The following is a 14769-nucleotide window of genomic DNA, read 5'->3' as shown; positions in this document are numbered from 1 at the left end:
TGCAGTATTCCAACATCAGTCTCAGCTCTCACCTCCCTGTTCCTCCTTATATAGCCAATGATTGCATTAGCATGGTTTGCCACAGCATCACACTGGGCGGTCATGTTCAGTGGCCTGTCCACTATGCCAGTCCCTCTGTCCTTTTCAGAGTGTCTGCTGTCCAGGGTACAGTCCCCCACTCTGTAGGTGTGGCCTACATTCCTTGTTTTTAGATGCACAACTGTGCCTTTGACTGTGTTAATATGCATTTTGTTTGAATAGGCTCAGCATACCAAGCAATCCAGATTACTTTGTGACTGCCCTGTCCTCATCAGTATTTACCACACCGCCAGTCTTTGTCATCCTCTCCCCCTCCACGTTGAGGTCATCTACCCAGCTCCTCACAATCAGCCTTTTTCTGGTTTTAACTCCTGGCTTGCTCACCTCTTCCTCTTCTCCCAATTCCCTCCCTCCCGCCCCCACTTCAACTTCCATGCTGATAACTCATCCAACCTCTTAGCTGCACATTTCCTCACCCCTACCTCATTATTCAACCTGCAGCCCTAGATCAACTTCCCTACTCCCCAAAAGGGCTGCTTACTTGACTTGGTCTTCATCACCCACTGCTCTCTCTACCTAACTTCTCCTCCAATAGCACTAGGGATGGGGGCGATAGTTACTCAGTCGTACAGCGTCCAACCAGTATTGCAGGCTTCTTGACTGCTCTGACCTCTCCTCCCTGCTCTTTCTAGTGACAGGGTTGATGATTCTCTTTATGCTTCTCTCCCCTCTTCACTTTCCAGGCCCTTTAAAATCTATCCCCAACCTACCTCTATCTTTAGTTTTGACTTTGCAGCCTCATGAACAACCTCTTTTAAAAGGGGGCTCATTTTCAGGTTCCAAGTCTTCAGGTTCAGTTGCACTGAGATGTAAAATGAACACTACCACTGTAGTCACTCTGCTGTACACTACAATCCATCACATGCCCAAGCTGAACCTGATGAAAGACAGTTACCAAAATTTTATTTTTCTTAGTCGTCTACTTACAACAATATTAAACGACTACTACAATATTTTAATCCTTCATTAACAATTCCATTTCCCCTCAATTCATATTAAGCCTTAGTCACCTGGTTTCATTTTTTGTGATCAGATACCAAGAAGCTTTGCTGCATCATTTGTGTAAAATGGTCTTTCCATAGACACATGTAATGTCTGAATAATATAGAAAGGTGTTTCACGGTTGGTTTTTGTTGGCTCATTTGACGATCTATTTCAAATGCAACCTAGTGCATATAAGATGTTACAATATGATTTAACTGCTTTATAAAACTTATCCTTTTTACACTAAACCAGGTAGGGAAATACAATCTGTTAGAATTCTTCTTCAGCATGTTTGCATTGACGGCGTTTCAACTGTAGCAGCCTCTCCACAGTATCAGCAACAGTTCGTTCACCGTGCACCTTGTTATCTCGAGTACGGATATTAACTGTTCCACTCGCCTTCTCCTTTTCACCAACAACTAAACAAAGCCAAAATCCACACATTAAAAAAATAAAATAAAAATCACACTTCTTTAAATAAGAATTAAGAATAAGAACATCCTAATACAACTGAATCCTACATTGCATCCTCCTTTGCCCCATCCCTACATCTCAAGCTACCTTTAGTAATTCCAGTAGACACACTGAATAACGAAAACCCCATGACTGACGGTGCTTCTGTTAACAATACTGTGTTATACTTCTAGGGCCAGATTCTCATCTTTGCTGCACAACATCAAGACTCGGTTCTTGGGCACATGTGCATAGACTCATTAATGCACCGAGATATCTTGGAATACAGCCTGAAATCAGAGATTAGAATGTGGCATTCCTCCTCTAGCACACACTTGACATGAGAACAATCAAGTTATTGCAAATCATTTAATGTAATCTTTGACTGAGCCAGTGTCTTGCCCTGTTGACTGAAAGGCACCAAAATACTTTTCCTGATGCAGTGTCAACTTATCGAGTCACTGTACAGCAATCTCTTCAACTAACAAAGCAGCAGAGATTGGCTTCACAGCATGTACTGCCCAGGCACGCACAGCTGGAAGGATGCTGGCTGTGAAAGAAACTTAAAAAGGAATTTACAGGTGTTAAGTGCTGCCTCTGCCTTACTCATTCACACACTGGGAAAATGGGTTAGACCAAATTTCAGCTGCGTACAAGAAAAACAAGTCAGCCACGGTATTGCATGGTCACCACACGCTATTTCTTTACCTAGGATAAAATTATACTGTGCAAGCTGAGCATTTCTGATCTTCTTGTTCAGCGTACACCCAGGATCCACATCTACATCAGACATTAATCCAGCATCATGGAACTGCTGTCTGACCTAAGTAATAAAAGCACAAAATATTATTTGAACCCTCAATCATGAGAGAATATGTAGATTTTGAGTGAAAGGGACCATTTGAGGTTTGACAGCCAAAAATTAAAATTAGATCTCTGTTTTGCTCTCATTCAGAGGCAGACACATTTTGACACTACCCCTTGGTAGTGGCAAAAAAGTGCACAGGGCACTGAAATATGGAAGAATGGCTTGGACATGGCAGGAGAGCCTTGCACACACTAAATCACTAAGCAATCTAGTACCCAGATCCATTAGGATGGATACTCTATGAGAATTTAGCAATGTTGAAACCAGGAGAGCTATGGGTCTTTGTGATCAGAAGATCCTTTAAAGTTTAGGCCTGATGTGTTTGAAAGAGACATACATAGTGCTATTTGTGTGGATTGTATTTTAATACTGCAAACAAAGACCCCTGTCTTTTCCTCCCCCATCATCATTACTCAAACTGCACGTGGGCATTGAGGGTCTGCCTGAGTGGAGTCAGTTGCAGGATCAGCATATAAATGTAAAGATACTTTCTCCATGGGGTTTCCCTCTAGCTGCAGAGCTGAGCAATTTCCTTTGCCTCCACAACCAGAAACGTTCTCTCCAGCATCAACATTTGTTGTCTGGATTCTGGATATCCAAACTTCATGCTTCTGATGATTAAGGTCCATTTAGAATTTAGGCAGCTTAATTTATCATCTGAATACAATATAACTTACTTACAACAGGAATTTATATAAATTCCTTAATTAAAAACAGAGCTTAATGACAATTAAGCAACTCAACTAAATCACAAATTTATCTTGGGACAAATGAATTCACCTTTTGTGCATATTCGTCACATGTTGGTCCCACTGGCACCACCATCACTTGCTGAGGAGACAGCCAGAGAGGCCTTCAGAAAAAAACAATTATGTAGTGTTTAGTGTTCTTTAACTCTTTTAGACATGATTAATCCCCTTTTACACCATCCAGAGTGCTCACTCCCTGGCTGGACAGTAAGTTTATTTTTCAACATTACCATTTGCCTGCATAATTTTCGGTTAGGATAGCAATCATTCTTTCCACAGATCCTAAGATGGCCCGGTGAATAATAACTGGCCTTTTCTTGTCATCACCATCATGGCTGTAAATAAAAGAAATATTGCAAACTTATTTAATATGCCTATAAGTGACAGGAAAACTAGATTGTGTACCTACTATACACTAACATTTTTAGTTGTACTCACCTCACAAAGGTAAGGTTAAATCTGACTGGGAGCTGGAAATCTAGCTGGATTGTAGCACACTGGTGGTATCGGCCAATGGCATCTTTAATCTTAATGTCAATCTAAGAAACAAATCAAGCTTTTAGTAAGATCTATAAGATACAGCAATGCCCTCTTATAGCAAAGAGATTTTCAAACACTTCACACTGAGTGAAATCTATCCCAGCGCTATGGAACCATGTGAATACATCGTCTATGCCTCTCTTCAGCCCACGGTAAGACATAAATGGCTTTTAGGGCCTCGGTTGAGCCCTCTGACAGAAATGAATACAGCAGGAGGTTCACTAATTCAAATGAAATTTGCACATTGATTCAGTGCACTGAACCAATTTGCAGCTACTTCGCTTTCCATGGGGTTCTCATTGAATCTATTCAATTGTACATGGGAATAACTTTAAAAAGTCAAAATGAACAATCATCAAAACCAAGACTTCTGCAACCTGTAGCTGAACCAATCTCAGGTCTATTTAACTTAAAATATTAGATAATCAAAGGTGTCAGCTTCATAGCCTACAATACATGCTAAAGGGCATACCTCCATAAGTGAGGGCTATCAGTTGAGGAAAAGATCACTGAGTAATGAAGATCATACTCCTTTATTTTGGATTGCTCAGTTTCATCAAAGTAACTTGGCTCACAGATCTGAATACACGCATATTATGCTTTTCTTTTAAATCCAGGCTGCAATCCTGAAAACCCTTGGCTGAAAGTTAAGCACGTAAGCAAGTATTTGCAGGATCTGGGCCTTAATAATTTAGCAAATTGTCCCTATTATTCCAGCATTCTACCACTAAAAAGGGGAAGCGGAAGAACCCTGTTTATTTTATTTACATACAAAGCCAAACTATTAAATCAGTTTAAGCTGTTTTACTGAACAAACTCCTCAGTGACCTTCAGAATCAGCTGGTCAAAACAAAAAGTGATTTCATTTTTATTTTTTTGGGGGGGGACAAATAAACATGGTGCCATTTGTTGTTCAAGTATTTGGATAACAGTCAGTTTTTCTGGATTTTTGAACACTAAGTTTATCAAGTTTTATAGTTATTCATCAAAATTCTTAACAGAAGTGTGCTGCTTGCTAGTCTCATTAATTTAGTAATCCAATCATGAAGTAAAAAAAAAATCCCACTTAGTTTAGGGCTTAACTACATGCAGAGCTGCACCAATTGAACTTAAGGTGCAATCTTAAACTGTTTTAGTTAAACCAGTGCAAAAGGCTACATGGGTAATTATTTCAATTTAGCTTTAGTCTATTAGGAACAGGTTTAAGCTAACCTGAAATGTATTCACACAGATGTACGCACCAGTCTAAACTGATTTAATTTTGTGGGTGCAAGCTTGTATATAGACAAGATCTAATGTTAACAATGAACATTTGTAACCACCAATAGTTTGCTAACAGTCCACAAGGTGAAATTTGTTCAAATCATTTAGTGAATATTTACCACTAACATACATTCGTAGAAATCAAATCAGTTTTCTACTGATCTGTGAACAGAAAAGTAGGCTATGTTTATTGAATAGCTTATTCAAAACAAGTAATTTGACAAGTTTTACTCAGATGCCTGGAAGGGGCTTATTTTTCCTTGAAAGAGGTGTCAATACAATTCTAACTCCACTTTTCCAGATAATTTCATGAATATTGCATTCAAAAACTATTCATAAAAGAAGAATAGAAGCACACTATAGTAGTTACAAAATTGCAAATACCAGAAGTGATATTTTACTTCAGGTAAAATTGTTCATGGCTAGTGTGCAATTAAAACTTTAATGAGAAACCAAACTAAACTGCTGCTTAAAAAAACCAACCCCCCCCCACCCCAAAAACAAGCAAGAAGTTACTGATCTCTAAACTTGAATATTCCCAATACACGTAAAACTCTCTCATACCAGGCCTGATAGTGCCACCTTCTGTTCATGCTTCCCAATGAGTTATCTACTTGCTCATTACAACGATAAAATTAATCCTGATTGTTTTGTCTGCGTAAATTGAGTTGATTTGATGAAATAGAAAAATGTTAAGCACAAAACAAGTTCTTGGAAGTTGTAGCATCTAACATGAAAACAACTAAGAACTTTGCCTCACTGCTTTAGAGTTAGCCATCAAGCTACATACGAGAGGGAAAAAATTACATTCCAGGAAAGCATACTAACCTTAGGTCCATAGAAAGCACCATCCCCAGAGTTCAATTCCCACTTCTCACCAAATTCATTGAGGCTGTTTTCAAGTTGCTGGAGAAAGGATATGTGTTTTTAGTGTTTTCACTTTGTATTTATTTCCATGTGCCATATTTTTTCTTCCACATAGTACAGTATCAGATCACACACACACACACACACACAGAGATATATTGAATACTAGGTCATTTACTACCTAATTGTCAACAATGCCCAATTATAATTGGGGACCTAATCTTGTTTCCCTTACTTGTGGAGTTAAATTCAGCAGTACTACTGTCATGATTAAGGTGCATGGTGATGGTGGCTCAAAACTCTTGGATGGTGGCTCAAAATTCTGATCACACACATGCTTGAGAAAAACCTATCTTGCTTTCTTCTCCATTTTAAGTAGTTACATCTTCTGGCCCTTTCTTTTTAAATGAATTCAAGTTCTCGTTATATCATCATCCACCATGATCTCCATACACAGAGCTATTATTAGCTGGTGGCAGAAAGAATTTAAAATGGCTGTACGAGCTGAACTGCTGACAGTCACAGCTGTCACAAGTCCATCTGGAGGACCATGTTTTCCCCCTCAGACATTCCAGTTTCCCACTACTTGAAGACAGAGCTAAAACCTCTACACCAGGCCCCTGACGTTACCTATTACCTTTTCAGCTTGATTCCACACTTCAATATCTCCAAGGAACTTTTCAGGACGAGTGGAGAGGTCCAGTTTGAAGGAAAATCCAAACACACCATACACTGCTTGCAAGAACTCCAGACAGCTCTTTATCTCCCCTTCAATCTTTACATGAAGACAAATCATATTTAAGGCTTTGTGTTGTTTGCATTTTAACACGTACCCTCTTATTCAACAATATGCTTTACCTGCTCCACGGCACAGAATATGTGAGCATCATCCTGCTGGAACCGCCGTACTCTAGTAAGTCCTGTAAGGGCTCCTGACAGTTCATTACGATGGAGAACTCCAAAATCTGCCATACGCAGCGGCAACTCACGCCACGATCTTGGTCGATGGTTGAACATAAGGCTGAAGGAAAAGGTTCATTATTTGAAATTTATTCAGGATTAAACTATTAAAGATCCTCAGGGTGCATTCTGATAAGCCAGATGCTAGCAATTTCAGTAATACTGACAAGTTGTAACACAGCACACAGTCAAACCCAGAAGAAAAAAATTCAGGGCTGTTTGGAAGAATGATAAAGAAGGTTTTTCCTAAGAGCCATACAACATTTAAGTCAAATATTAAAAGCTGGCTTCCTAAACTTCACCTGTGAAATGGTGATATATATACACATACCCCCCTCCTCCCCCCCTTTATCCTTCCTCACTCTCAGGTGCAAAATACATTCACCAGTTTCTTCCATTTATTTTGGTCTCGTGCTGGTCTGTTCAGACTTCTGAATATCACGTTGATGGATCTGGCTTTTCTCTATTGTTGTGTATAATGTTCCTCTAGGTTGCCCTTTTTCTCTCTCCAGATGGTGTCCATATTGTCACTTTTCATGGAAGTAGTGTTGGTGGCATCCTTAAAGTGTCTCTTCAATATGTCCATCATCATCATACCATATTTGGTTCTTTAGATTGGTTTGCTCTACTCAGAACAGGGTTAGGCAAACTTTTTGGCCTGAGGGCCCATGTGGGTGGGGAAATTTTATGCAGGGCCATAAATGTAGGGCTGAGGCAGGGGGTTGGGATGTGGGAAGGAGTGCGGTGTTCAGGAAGGGGCTCAGGGCAAGGGGCTGGGGTGCAAGAGGGGTGTGGCAGGGGGCTATGGGGCTCAGGGCAGCAGGGTGCAGGAGGGGTTCAGGGTGTGGGCTCCAGCCTGGCACCGCTTACCTTGAGCAGCTCTGGGATGGCAGAGGCATGCAGTGGGGCTAAGGCAGGCTCCCTGTCTGCCCTGGCCTTACGCTGCTCCCGGAAGTGGCCAGCATGTCCTGCAGTGGCTCCTGGGAGTTGGGGTGGGCCAGGTGACTCCACTGCTCACTGCCCTCACCTACGGGTACCACCCCTGAAGCTCCCATTGGCCGCGGTTCCCTGTTCCCGGCCAATGGGAGAAGCGAGGGGCGGTGCCTGCCGGCGAGGGCAGTGCTCAGAGCCCTCCTCCCCCAGGGGCTGCAGGGATGTGGTGCTGGCCACTTCTGGGAGTGGCGTGGGGCAGGGCAGGCAGGAAGCCTGCCTTAGCCCCGCTGCGCCATGGCTTGGATTTTTTCACAAATCGGGTGGAAAATATAAAAGCTAGAGCTAGTCCAAACAAATTGGCAATATTTGATGAAACAGGTGCTATATAAATACCAGTGTCCTGGGCAGTTCATGGGCTTCAGAGCAAAGATTTCCTTCTCCACCTCAAATGAAAACATGTTTTCACTGTAATGCTGCCAGTGCCCTGATGTAATCCAGAGTTTGCTGTTGTACATGTTTGGAGTGACAACCTCCTGGAATCCTCGTTTCCGATACTCGCGCTGAAAGAATAGACCCAAGAAATAGAAGAATTAATAGAGCAGACTAGAATACCTATGCTCAACCTGTGGCTTAAAGCCATATTTGTCTCTTTAGACAGCGTTTGCAGTGTATGACTCATTAAAAACGAGCAAAGTTGCTCCCCTGAAACATGCCAGGCATTAATGTGTTAAACAGGCAGGGGCTGCCAAGATTCCTTCTCATTCTTTGCAGCAGACAGAGAGGGTGAAGGAGTGGGGAATAAGAGAAGAAACATGTTTCTCCATCCCAGCAACCATAGAAGTAATCGAGAATCAGCTTCCATTTGTTAGAGTCATAAAATAATTGGATGCGCCTTGTGATATTGCATTGCAATGTTTGCACAGTAGTGTAGCACAAATGCAAAACATGGTGCGGTGACCATGCAAATATCACAGCAGAATGTCAGGATGTTTCCCCCATCTCTTTTGCTTTCTTACATGCCATTCTCCAGAAAGTAGCTCTCCAACTCTGCCAGGCTAAACTCAATAACCTATTAAACAAACATGCATTCAACCACCCGTGTACTGTATACTGCTATTTTTTTTTAAAGCAGAACCCATTCAAACATTTAAAATTAATCCCAATTTTATTGTTATATGGTCTTCTAAAACCTTTTTAGCTCTTTGTCTAGAAATCTTATTATAAAACACAGGAAAAAAAAAATGAGGAAGTTACCTTGTACAGTAACGATGGTTCTTCGAGATGTGTGTCCCTCTGGGTGCTCCACTTTAGGTGTCTGTGTGCCCCTGCACCTCTAATTGGAGATTTTTGGTAGCAGTGTCTCGTTGAGCCCGGGCATGTGCTCTCCCTCCCTCATGGTCTGCCTCGAGGCTATTTAGCACTGCACAGGCAAACCCCCCCCTTACTTCCTTCTCTACTGCAGAGCCCTATAGAGAATTGCGAAGTAGAGGGTAGGAGGGCGGGTTGTGGAGCATCCATAGGGACACACATCTTGAAGAACCATCGTTACTGCACAAGGTGAGTAACTTCCCCTTCTTCTTCGAGTAGTGTCCCTATGGGTGCTCCACTTTAGGTGACTTCGGAGCAGTACCCACCACTGGAGACTGGGACTTCGGAGCGGAGCCTTTTACTACAGAGAGTACTGTGGAGTCGAAGATGGTGTCAGCAGCCAAATCTTCAGTGATCGCATAATGTTCTGCAAAAGTATGGACAGAGGCCCCAATTTTTGCTCTACAGATTGGGGAGATAGGGGTATCCCTATGGAATGTGATTGAGCTAGGAACTGATCTCATGGAGTGCGTATGGACGGGAGCAAGTTGCACGCTTGCTAAGTGGTTAATGCAACTAGAGACCCATTTGGATAGTCTTCGAGGAGATATCACAGAGCTTTTGGATTTTTTTGTGGACGAAAGGAAGAGTTTAGGGGATTTCCTGAAGTCCTTAGTCCTGTCCAAGTAGAATGCTCATGTCCTTCTAATATCTAGCATATGCACAATTGTCTCCCAGTTGTCACAATTTGGTTTTGGGAAAAGACAGGGAGATGGACCTGTTGATTCATATAGAAAGTGCAGAAAAAGTAGGGAGAAACTTGGGATATGGCCTTAGAGAGTTATTTTTTTTTGTTTTTTGGGGGTTTTTTTCAGACAAAGGCCATGAATGATGGGTGTGCCATCAGGGCTGCTATTTCTCCTTTGTGCCTAGCTGAGGTGATGGCAATTAGAAATGCTGTCGTCATGGACAGGTGTAGGCGAGAAAAAGTTGCCTTGGACTCAGAGGGAGGTCTAGTCCAAGCCCTGAGAACTAGATTAAAGTCCCAGGCTGCAGCGGGTGGTGTCACATGGGGGAAGAGAGTCTCAGTGCCCTTAAAGAATCTATGCCTTAGTCGTTGAGCAAACTCCCATTGGGAAGCCATTTCCGCCATGATATGTACCTTAAGGGAGCTGAGTGAGAGTTTAAAATGTAGTGCAAAATCAAAGGGAGGAAAGACAAGGTTGGGTCTGTCTGTTTGGAATGGTACAAACTTGGCGTCGTTTCCATTTTGCAGATAGATACGTGGAGTGGTCAACTTGTGGCTGTGTGGCAACATGTGTTTAGCCTTGGAACAAAGAAAGATCCAAGCCTGGAGGCGGAAGACCCATGGGTTGGGGTGAAGGGTCACCACATTGTTTTGAGAGAGCGGGTGAGGAATGGGCTGACGTCAAAGGAACAGGAGGGCATATTGCCATCTGTGTCAGGTAAGAGAGCCAGACTTGTCATAGTCAAGAGGGGCAATCACAATAACTCTCGCTTTGTTTTGTTGAATTTTCAACAGAATCTTGGATAGGGTAGGAAACTAGGAAAAGACATACAAGTGGGCCCTGTCTGCTGGGAAGATGAGGGCAACTGCCAGTAAATGTTTCCCCAAGCCGATCCTGGAGCAGTAACAAGGACTTTTCTTGTTCCAATAAATAGCGAAGAGATCCATAAGCCGGGTTCTCCAAAGGGTGACTATATCTTGAAGCACCTCAGAATTCAGTATACACTCATTGTTGTGAGAAAATTCCAACTGAGACTGTTCGTTATCCCGTTCTGTAACCCTTGTAGACAGACAGCTGAGATGAGCACATTGCGATGGGTGCATCAGTTCCAAAGTTTGAATGCTGTCTTGCAGAGGGAGGGAGATCTGGCAGCTCCTTGGCAGTTTATACAAAACATACAGGTCACATTAAGTCCACCATAACCTTTGTGTGTTGTTTTTGATGAAAGGCAGAGTTTGTGCACAGGCACTCCTGACAGCCCCTAACCCCAAAAGAGTGATATGGAAGGTCATTTCTGTGGAAGATCATTTGTGCTGAACCTTGTTGTCGTGTAGGTGAGCTCCCCAGCATATTCGGGAGACGTGTCCCAGGGTGGTGAATGCGGGTAGTGAGAGGAGCGCTCTCGCTTGTACAGCATCAGGTTGGTGCTGATAAAGTCCAGTTGCTGTACTGTGGTTAGTATGCCACTACAATTAAGTAAACCTTGGAGACTACCCTGTGTGGAGCAGTCTGTACCTATAATGATCCTGCCCCAAAAGTAAACCGTAGGAAATCTCCTGTAAGATGGTTGTATTGAGATATGGAAGTAAGCACCCTGTAGGTTCAGGGCTAGAAATCAATCTCTTTACTCTAGAGCTGGTCCTAACTGCTGAGAAGTAAGGTAAGGTGACTTCTGAGTGGCGTCACAGGTGTATAGATGGCAGCTGATGCTGTAAGGTATCATTGTTCAGGCCCCTGACTGGCTCATCAAGTGCTTATAAGAGGCAGTTTGAGAGGTCAATGACTGGGGTGCAGACTGTTCTCACTTTTGAGCCCTGGGCCTCTTACACTGTGGCTCATAAGAGCATAGAGATGGTGAGTATTGAGAAGATTGTGATCTGTGGCGTGGTTGAGAGGTATATCTTCTCTTCTGTTCTACAGTGTAGATTCCTAAGGAGTGTAGTGTGGTCTGAGAATCCTTCAGGATGTGGAGAGAAAATCTGCCTTCAAAGAGTTTGGCCCTTCAAATTGGAAGTCTGTAGCTCTTTGGGCAATCTAGAGAAGTGTAGCAAACAAAAAAAAAACCCTACAACCCACCTCAGTACCACTGTCATGGAGACTGGGCAGGCAGCTGTAACAGCTGCATCCAGTGGTGCCTCTAGGAGCAGTCCGGCTATGAACTGACCTTCTCTAAGAATGGTCTGAATCTGTTCTTTTTGTGTTTCCAGTAACATTTCAGAAACATCCTGGGTTTCCCAAGATTAACAAAATTGTTTTGACCATGACAGTTTGGTAATTTATGACTCTAAACAGTACTGTTGTCGATGAATACGCCATCTTGCGAAGCCTAATCATATGGAGTTGACTTGGCATTATGTTGCTTGCTTTATGCATTAACCACATCCACTATGATGGAGTTGGGTTGCGGATGCTGAAAACAAAGTCTGCCTCTTTGGGTAGAGATGTAGGGTTGTTTTTGTTTACAGTCTGTTGCTGGTTGGTACGATGGAGGCTGGCTCTGCCAGATGATTTTGGTAGGATCTAGAATCAGCTCATTAATTGGGAGGACAGTTCTAGATGAGACGGTAGCGTGCAGAATTTCCACCAACTTGTGATGTGTATCTGCCACCTCCTGTAAGGGAATCTGCAGCTCGTCTGCCACCCTTTTGGTTAAGATCCAGAAAGTTCTTAAATCTTCACCTAGTGATGAGGGGTGGGCAGCACAGTCTCATCTGGGAGAGATGAGGAAAAGTGTGCTGAAGAGGTAGCTTCCTCTTCAGGTATTTTTTTTTTTTCTCCCTTCTTTCCTGTTCTGAAAAAGCTTTCTCCTGTCCTGGCTCAGGTGCTCTCTCTCCTGCCCTGCCTCAGGTGCCAGGCTGTAGCAAACCATCTGGTGGACTCTCCCTGAGATAGGCCGGAGATGGTCGCGCCATGTGTGTGTATATACTCAAAGAGTTACAATATGGCCTTGGGAGGGAGAGGCAGGAAGGCAGGCACAGGCGGTTGGCGTGATGGAATTGGGGATGACCCTTGTAGTGTGGTGGTGGGCCACCTTGAGGGGCCAAGGAATGGCCAGTGTCAGATTCGTCAGTGGGTAAGGGTGGCACTGACTGGGGTATTGGCAGTATACAGCCCAGTGCTAAGAGCGATTCTGGGTGCCGGGATGTGCTCGATACCAGGGTCCTGGTACCAAGTACTAGGGACTGTGGTTCTTCCCCAATCATCAGGTCTCCAGGGTACCAGTGCTCATGCAGTACCATGGATTCATTTGGTACCACAGAGGAGGGTCTGTGGTACATTATCAATACCGATAGTTGGGCAGAGCACTCCCTAAACGAGAGTTTTGCCCAGTACAAAAAGTTTACTGGTGCCACTTTTTTAGAGATGGTATGGTAATTGTCTCTCCCTGGGTACAGAGGCCAAGGGTCTCCAGAGTATCAGAGCACCTGTATTACCATGGGCTCATCCGGAACCTCAGAGGAGTGTCTGTAGTCGGTATCAATGGCTGGGAAGGTGCAAAACACTTCCTAGATGGGAGTTTTATTGCATCTGGTACCAAAGGGTTTCTCTATGTCACTCTTTTAGAGATGGTACGGTAACTGTCCCCTCTCCTTAGAGCATGATGGTGGAAGCCTCTGGTGTCTTGGTGCCAAAGCAGAGCTGACAGCAGGGCTTCTCTGTGTCGCTCTTTTAGCGATGGTACAGTAACTGTGCCCTCTTGGTACAGTAGTTGCCCAGAGTAGAGCTCAGAGCAGCACAGAGCTTACACAAGCCCCTTGTTGGTGCTGAGAGCAGAGCTCAGAGCAGGGCAGAGCTCACAGCAGGAAGCCCCTTCTCAGGTTTCAGCTTCCAGAGTTTGGTACGGAAGGTGCGGCAGCTGAGCTCACAGCAGGAAGCCCCCATGCCGAACAAGAGTGCCAGCTGAGCTCACAGCAGGAAGCCCCCATGCCGAACAAGAGTGCCAGCTGAGCTCACAGCAGGATGTTCCTCTGCTGGTATTGTCCTACCGAGGTGGCCGCCCTAGGGAGTCCCACTGGCTGGCCAGCTAGTGCCGAGAGGGCTGCACTGGGGAACACCCCTCTGGCTGGCCAGTTGCTCAGAGGAGCCTTTCCAGGAGGAGTCTGCTGGTGGCTTTTTTCCCTCTCTCTCTCTCTCTCTCCTCTTCTTCACCATTCAACCTCTTTTAAAGTGAAGGCTCCGGGGATGATCCGGGGTCAACACCCACCGGAGTCCCCTGCAGACTGAAGTGTTCTCTCTTTTGGGAGGAATTTTAACTTCAGCTCCCAGCTCCTGTGAGGCTGCAGTTTTAGGTGTGCAGGTAAAGCACTTCTGTGAGGGTCTCCCAGGCACAGTGAGTGTCTGGCCATTACAGGAACTGACTCCTGGCAGGAGAGGCACAGCTTGGAGCAGAGAGAGCCAGGCAAGCCCCTTGGCAGGGGGTTGTCATCCTCTAGCAGGGAGGAATATGCAGAAGAACATTTTTTTTTTTAACAGAAAAGACAAAGTAAAAGAAAATAATTATGAGTCTACTAGATGTCTGGGGAGGGGGAGGGGGGGAATGTCCCCAGACAGGGAAGGAAAGTGAAGTTCTCTTCCTTTTTCTCTTTAAACCAAAGGAATAAAATAAAATAAAACAAAAACACTAGCTTGAGTACTTTTAGGGAGAACAAAGGTAACAAAACAAGCACTACTTATGCTAATGACACAGACAAGGAAGGGAGGACTGCTCCTTCCCTCAGAGGGGAAAGGCAGTAGAGAAGGAAGTGAGGGGGGTTCCCCACCTGTGCGGCAGACCAAGAGCACATGCAGGACACTGCTATCAAAAATCTCCAATTAGAGGTGCAGGGGCACACAGACACCTAAAGTGGAGCACCCATAGGGACACTACTCGAAGAACCACCAAAAGATATTACTTACCCTGATGAATTCAATTAATGTGTTATAGATGTAAGCTCCCTTTGGCAAGAAAAAACAACTGCCAGGACTGAGCTCATGGAAGAAATATAGTTCTTGGTCC

General features: G+C 44.0%; 1 protein-coding gene across 3 annotated transcripts in view; it reads right to left on the bottom strand.

The window, feature by feature from the left end:
- Nucleotides 1-980: 980 nt before the first annotated feature.
- The window catches only part of TARS1 (threonyl-tRNA synthetase 1), a 28693-nt gene continuing 14904 nt past the window's right edge, over nucleotides 981-14769 (bottom strand). For all 3 annotated transcript variants that reach the window (XM_077816725.1, XM_077816726.1, XM_077816727.1), the window contains 10 exons: nucleotides 14670-14768; nucleotides 8110-8276; nucleotides 6682-6844; nucleotides 6461-6598; nucleotides 5785-5862; nucleotides 3592-3692; nucleotides 3384-3488; nucleotides 3185-3257; nucleotides 2245-2359; nucleotides 981-1502 (listed from right to left, as the gene is read on the bottom strand). In XM_077816725.1, coding sequence (XP_077672851.1) covers nucleotides 1354-1502; nucleotides 2245-2359; nucleotides 3185-3257; nucleotides 3384-3488; nucleotides 3592-3692; nucleotides 5785-5862; nucleotides 6461-6598; nucleotides 6682-6844; nucleotides 8110-8276; nucleotides 14670-14768 — 1188 coding nt within the window. In that variant the 3' untranslated portion in view covers nucleotides 981-1353. The remainder of the gene's footprint in view (nucleotides 1503-2244; nucleotides 2360-3184; nucleotides 3258-3383; nucleotides 3489-3591; nucleotides 3693-5784; nucleotides 5863-6460; nucleotides 6599-6681; nucleotides 6845-8109; nucleotides 8277-14669; nucleotide 14769) is intronic.

The sequence above is a fragment of the Eretmochelys imbricata genome, chromosome 5 (assembly GCF_965152235.1).
Source record: "Eretmochelys imbricata isolate rEreImb1 chromosome 5, rEreImb1.hap1, whole genome shotgun sequence".
Lineage (NCBI taxonomy): Eukaryota > Metazoa > Chordata > Testudines > Cheloniidae > Eretmochelys > Eretmochelys imbricata.
Note: the sequence above shows the minus strand (reverse complement) of the source record. Positions and strands in the feature narration are given on the sequence as shown.